Source organism: Lampetra planeri, unplaced genomic scaffold (genome assembly GCF_965212315.1).
Source record: "Lampetra planeri unplaced genomic scaffold, kcLamPlan1.2.h2 scaffold_670, whole genome shotgun sequence".
Classification (NCBI taxonomy): domain Eukaryota; kingdom Metazoa; phylum Chordata; class Hyperoartia; order Petromyzontiformes; family Petromyzontidae; genus Lampetra; species Lampetra planeri.
The window spans coordinates 7,217-14,112 of record NW_027615493.1 but is presented as its reverse complement, the minus strand read 5'-3'; the positions used below and the strand labels follow the sequence as shown (position 1 = coordinate 14,112).

General features: G+C 42.5%; 1 protein-coding gene across 1 annotated transcript; it reads left to right on the top strand.

The window, feature by feature from the left end:
- The first annotated feature begins 2,177 nt into the window (after positions 1–2,177).
- LOC144741698 (peptidyl-prolyl cis-trans isomerase-like 4) lies at positions 2,178–6,574 on the top strand. Its single transcript, XM_078624209.1, is given in 15 exon segments — positions 2,178–2,247; positions 2,495–2,502; positions 2,504–2,563; positions 2,794–2,835; positions 2,837–2,859; positions 2,942–3,059; positions 3,141–3,283; positions 3,374–3,470; positions 3,568–3,695; positions 3,762–3,887; positions 3,967–4,033; positions 4,440–4,551; positions 4,623–4,719; positions 5,319–5,433; positions 6,350–6,574. Coding segments are annotated over 15 exon segments (1,431 nt in total).
- Positions 6,575–6,896: the final 322 nt, after the last annotated feature.

Here is a 6,896-nt window from a genome sequence, read left to right as displayed (position 1 = left end):
GCCAAAGAGGCTGCAACGCTTCGGCCCTCCTTTTCCCCATCTGCTCTTCACCACACTAGAGCTCCAAAGGGCTTTCCCCTCCTGGTATTATGAAAACCCTGAGGTGGTGTAGCCTGTGTGTGTGATCTTTTCTTCGATTTGGTCATCCTGCCTCCTCTGAGGTTAGTCTGAAGGCCTGACTGGATAGTGTTTACAGATTGTATTTGTTCTTAAAGGCCGACAGAGTAGGATGACACCACACAGATCTCAGATCATGTCCCCCTATTTTGTCAGTGGGGACGCTCTGCTTCTCCCACTTACAGTACAAGTGTGGACCTGGCAGTGACAACACACACACACACGCCTGCAGGGGAAAATGTGCCTTTTTGCTGAACTGAAATTAAGTTCTCTTCCTCTGTGGTGTCTTGAAGAGGGGACTGGGAACAGTGTTGGGCCACTGCTCTCCACCTAAAAGGAAAACCTACAGACTACTCATGGACGTTGGAGTTTGTTTGCTGTTTCTAGAGGATGCCAAAGGGGATAGTGGCAGAATCACTGCCTCTCAAATGTGCCTCATGTCCTCCCACCTTCACCTTTCCTTCTCCCTCATCAGTCATGAGTTTATTATAAAAAAGATTGCATGCTTTGTGTACACAGAGAAACTCCCCATTGACCTTTTTACTGTACATACTTTTACAATGTGCCTTTAAAGCCTTCTTCCTCACTATGAATCACTTGTATTTCCTGTAAGTATAGCCTTATAGACTTTATTAACTTGTTTTGTTTCCCTTTGTAAAACAAATAAGTATCATGTTCCCTTTTTAAGCTTTTTAGATGATTTCTGTGAGAGTTGAAGCTATGCAGAAGTAGTACTAGTAGTAGTGAAGAGGAAAAGGAAGCTACGTCTGTCCAGTCTTTTCATCACGGCTGGGGTCCTTGCTGATTTCTGCTGTGTATGGATGCCAACTGCAGCAGAGATTTGGTTTTCTTTTGTGTCCCTAAGACTCCAACTATGTCTGGACTTTCTGATGTGCGAATGGTCAAAAAAAGTATAATTACAAACTACCATCTTATCTGACAACTGGAATGTAGGTTTAATTTTAATGTACATCTCATTTTCCAGTACAATCAGGATGTTACTTCAGATCCAGTCCCAAGTGCTCACGGAACTGCTGATCAGGTCAAATACAATTTTTGTGCACCTGAAATGTTTTGTTTGTTTTCTCAAGGTACCAAAGATCAAAGGAAATACTGTTCTAGCTGAAGCATTTCTATACATGTTCATGCCAGATACAAGAGGTCAGAATTTTTGCATTATTGTGAATGCACAACGTGACAGTCCACTCTTATTTGTACTTTTGTTTTATTTGGCTCATTTCATCCTCAAGCTTTTATCGATGAGGGTGCTTCTAAAGTTTACTTATTGTCAATAACTTACCTTAACTGTGGAGTTGTTTCTTTGTTCCATTTTTTTTCCACATTTGTAAAACATTACCTCTCATTGGTGCCTTAAAAACTGTTGAGTTTTTATTGATGATCTCATGTTACATCCAAGTGCAACATTGATAAGAAATCTTGGTAATGCTCAAAAAAAAAAACTATTGGAAAGTCGAAGATGAATTGTCTCTGAAGCACTTAACACCATGTGTTTTTCTTTTCCATTAAAAAAAAAAAAAAAACATTCTCAGCTTAATCTGCATTTCGGTGTGAAGAGGCAAATTATTAATGTTTTATTAAATGGGAAAAAATAATTTGGATATCTAAAGTGTCTTTGATTTTATGGGAGTTCTCATTGTAACAGATAAGTTATTTGTAAAAAATAATAAACAAATCTATTCATTTTTGCAGTGTGTAGGTTTGTGATACTTTGATTTGATACTCATGTTTTCTTCTATTATTTAGTCTTGTGAGATATACATTTTGAACCTCCATGGAAATTTGAATTTTGGACAGGTTTTGGAATATACTGGGAAGTGCAATTTCTTTCTCAGGTCTTGTATGTTGCCTTTGAAACCCCAAAATATACTCACATCATCATGCAAAAACATCAAATCAAATAACTGCGTTTCCAAGAAACCACCGGATGGGCCGTTTATTTTCCTTCAATACACTCCTGCTTCGCACTCCAGTCCTTTAGGTGGCGGTAGTGAGCCTCTCTGCAGCGTTTAAAACCAGTGAAGAAAAGAAACGCTGTCGCTATGGCGGTGCTGCTTGAAACTACGCTGGGTGATATTGTGATAGATTTATTCACAGAAGAACGGCCCAAAAGTAAGACATTGCGGATTTCGTGGTACGGTAGCAACTGCTGTTTTAAAGTTATTACACTGACGAGAAGCAGCTGAGTCAGCGAATGAGCTGTAGCAATGTCCGTGAAGGGAGCTAGCTGGAGTTATTAGCTTCCATGTTAGCTAGCACAGTAACTCATCTAAGTAATTTAATCAAGTTACCGCATATTCTGTAGACTTATTTAATGGGTCTCCAATAGCAGCATTCATTTACTGTACTTTTCTTGCAGCGTGTCTGAAACTTTCTGAAATTATGCAAGATGAAATACTACAACTACTGCCTCATCCACAACGTGCAGGTAAAATGCAAAATGTGACATCATAGCAGTGTTGTTAAACAGTAGTTTACTTATTTTTGTAATCTTCACAATAACCTCACCGGTACCAACAGTGATGTCAAAAATATGTTTATATAGCAATGTATTTTCTCCCAGTATAAAAATGCTAGTAGACTGTCAGGGTAAACATGCTTGAACAGGGTGCGTTGACTTGCTGCTGCAATAATCATAATGTCCTTGTCTCATCTTAGAGAGACTTCATCATACAGACTGGAGACCCCACTGGGACTGGCCCGCGGTGGAGAGTCAGTTTATAGGTCCGTCATCATCATAGCTTAAGTTTCCTGACTACATAAGTCCATTCGTCCTATCTGTTTATGATTGTGTGTGTGTCATTAGCAAACTGTATGGAGACCAGGCGCGCTTTTTCGAAGCAGAAAAAGCACCACGCATCAAACACAGAAAGAAGGGGACGGTGTCTATGGTTAACAACGGCAGCGACCAGCATGGCTCCCAGGTGACTGAGATTCCACATGATCACTGTCAATGTTAATTTAGAGTCACAGTCATGATGAAATGTCTTCAATTTTGTTTTTAGTTCCTTATTACCACTGGTGAGAACCTGGACTACCTTGATGGCGTCCATACAGTGTTTGGCCAGGTGGCGGAAGGCATGGACATCTTGGCTAAAATCAACGAGACCTTCGTTGATAAGGATTTTGTCCCATTTCAGGACATTCGGTCTGTCAGTTGCCATGACTGAAGGTTGTAATTAAATCCTCTAAATGATGTGGCTGTTAAACGCTGCTTATTTCTGTCCTGTTCCTCCAGGTTAAATCACACTGTGATCCTGGAGGACCCATTTGATGACCCTCCTGATCTGCCGGTGCCCGATAGGTCCCCCGAGCCCACAAAAGAGCAGCTTGATGTGAGTGCACGTCAGATATCCACAAATGCAAAATAGCCGTACAATGCAGCTTTTACCGTACTGCTGAACTAACCACACTGCTGTCTGCGGTGGGCAGAGTGGACGAATCGGCGCGGATGAGGTCATAGATGATACAGATGGGAAAGGAGCTGAGGAGCTGGATGAGAGAGTGAAGGCCAAAGAAGCCAAGACTCAGGCCATTCTGCTGGAGATGGTGAGACAACTGCTCTCCTCTCCAGACACCAGAGATGCAGCAATCGGCCTCTATTCACTGTGTGTGGCGCTGCCCAGGTGGGGAGACCTCCCTGATGCAGACATGAAGCCTCCAGAGAACGTGCTGTTTGTGTGCAAACTCAACCCGGTCACCACAGATGAAGACCTGGAAATCATCTTCTCCCGTTTTGGGCAAATAAAAAGGTTTCTGAAAGTCCAAATGTTTTATATGTGCAGACATACTGCTGTTGTCTCTTCACTGATGTTACTCTGCTCCTTGTAGCTGTGAGATCATCAGAGACTGGAAAACTGGAGAATCCCTCTGCTACGCTTTCATAGAATTTGATAAGGTGAGACATAAGAGCAGTGGTTCACGTCCTCCTGTCAGCTCCTCCGTAAACTGTCCCGATGGGTGCTCGTTTTCATGATATCTGGTTGCGTACATTTTTGGAAACTCATTCTTGGAATGAGCTTCTGGTCATGTTTCTTACTTGTTTTTCCTAGTTTGTCAGTGCCGATTTTTTTTTTTTCGTTCTTTGAACATCAGAAGGAGAAAAGTAATTCAGGATTTGAATCAGAATGGAGGTGTGCAGGCTTGAAGGTTTTGTCATAGTTAGGACTGAATGTGAAGAACCCTTGTGGTGGCACCATTGGACCTAAGCAGGTTTATTGATAAATAAAATCCTGAAATGATGAGACGGACTCATAGTTCCACTGAGCCTCCAGTTCAGATGTTTTTCGTCTGTGTTTTGGCAGCAGGAGGACTGCGAGAAGGCCTACTTCAAAATGGACAACGTGCTGATTGACGACCGACGGATCCATGTAGACTTCAGCCAGTCTGTAGCAAAGATCAAATGGAAAGGGAAAGGTACAGGCAGGTCTGGTGTCCGTGTCCGTGTTCTCAACCTTTTCTGCTCAGCACCGTGATCTGTGTCCCAGGTGGGAAGTATGAAAAAGACGACTTCAAAGCCTACGAGAGGGACTTGGACCAACGATCCAAACTGGCTCTCAAAGATCAGGTGAAGCCGAAGCAAGAGTATCCTGCTTGAATCATTGTAAGGATCTGGTCTTAGGTCGAAATGACAGGACACTCTTCCAGAACCTTCAGCACCCACCGGTCTCCAAAGCCTTCCTACTGGCTGCTTCACCTAAAGGTGCTCACAGACTCCAGCGTACTGTGAGCGGAGCAGACCTCCCTAGTCCAGTGCACTGCCGCGTAGTAGTTTCCTGTGAGACCCTACATTTCCCACAGTCCTTCCACGTTTCACATTTTCTGTCGTGGAGTATGTTAGGCCCTTAAATGCCACGAGAGACGAGGAAGGGGGAGTATGTCAAACTGGTGAAGGACATGAGAAGCATTGATGTAGAAAATCATTTTCAAGATTTCAGAATGTCCTCTGGTGAATGTGTCCATGTGACACCAGAGCGCAGAGCAGAGTCCGTACTCTCTCGTCTGTTTCCTTAAAAGCGACTTTGGATCCTTTAAAGCGATCTTGGATTTTCTTTTTTTGATTTTTTTTTTTAAATTTAATTATTATTATGGACGTGTGGTACTTCAGAATATCTGTTATTACTTTAATTTGGAAACGTTGGTCATTGATCCATTTGTGGGAGATTTCCATAACTTTCCAAAAGTTCCAAATATGACCTGCTGTATGAGGAAGAGGAGGCAAACAGCAGGGAGAAGAAACACAAGGAGAAGAGACACCATCATTCAGATGAGGACAACAGGAAGTCCAAAAAGTCCAAGGTACGGTCCAAACTTGACATAACAAAGATATTTATTCTGGTGTTTTTCCACCTGTTTTGTCATGTCATGATTTTCCAGGTGCTATTACCTTGAAGGAAACAATCACAATTATCTCAATTTTCATGATTATTTAAGGAGAATTTAATTTTTTTCTTATTTCCTATTTCTTATGTCAAACATTGCTCAGGCTCTGCAAACACTGAGCACACGTGCCTTTTTTGAAGACTTGGCAAAAATGAATCAATCAGAATAAATCAACAGCAGTGACTTCTGACAGCAGTGACCTAATAGCTAGTAGGTGTATTTGGTGGAAAACAGCTCTGAAGTAGCTCTCACGTTTAGTAGACGACATGCAGGTAAATCACGTCACAAGTTTCATGTAATTACTAAAATCCTGAAGATTAAATGACCTGCCATGGCTAGTTTTGTTTGTCCATCCGTCCATTGGACATTTTTTGTGTGTATGAGCATCCCTGTGTAAAGCAAGTGAGAGGCAGACTCACTGAGAGATGAACAGTCATTGTGGGAGTTGTAAAAACGCTGTAAGGTTCATTTTGTAACTGTGGTTGTGCAGGTGTATTTGGGAATTTTGGGTTTGTTTGGGTTGGACGTAGGACAACATGGCAGGAGATGGGTGACAGAATGTCAGTAACAGAATGAGGGACGGTCCAGTGTAGCTCCCTCCTCATTGGCTGTTTCCGTTTTAGAACAGGTGGTGTTAAGTTGTGTTTTGTGTTATCAGTGTATCTAAGACACAAACCTTTGAAGAAGTGTCATTTCCAGGACGATACTCATTTCACAGAATCTATACTCAGTTAACGATGACCAAGGTAGAACTTGAAGTATTAGAGCATCTTTCTCTCTTCAAATGGTGATTCCTCACTCACTGTCTTTTTTTTCCCCTCAACATTTCCAGGACAACGACGAGACCAGACGAGATCGGAAGAAAGGTCGCCATCGCTCTCGTTCCCGCTCGCGATCCGGCTCACGTTCACGCTCCCGAGACCGGGACCACAAGCACAGCAAGTCCTGGCTGAGACATGGAAAAGAGGAACACAACAAAAGCCACAGCCACCGGGACAAAAGTCACAGACACTCCCCTAAGAAGGTCAAGGACAAAGAGAAGAGTCGATACAGATGAAGGGACGTCAGGTTGACCAGGAGTTCCAGAGTCATGGCTGCAGAAGCAGAATTCAGCAAATCCCACGATGAACTCAGCCTGCAGTGTCCAACCTTCCTGCACTCAGTCGATTCATCTGTTTGCTGTCTCACTCATGCCATCACTGTTTTGTGAAATTAAGCAACAATTCTGAATAAACTGTTCTTAAACCTTACCTAACCACTCTCTTGTCTCAAGAGGGCACTCAACCAGCCTGATATGAGGAAAAGTTGCAAAAATCACCATTCTCAGACTCGCAATAATAAGTCCAACGAGAAGTGTATTGTTACTCTTAAAAAACCAT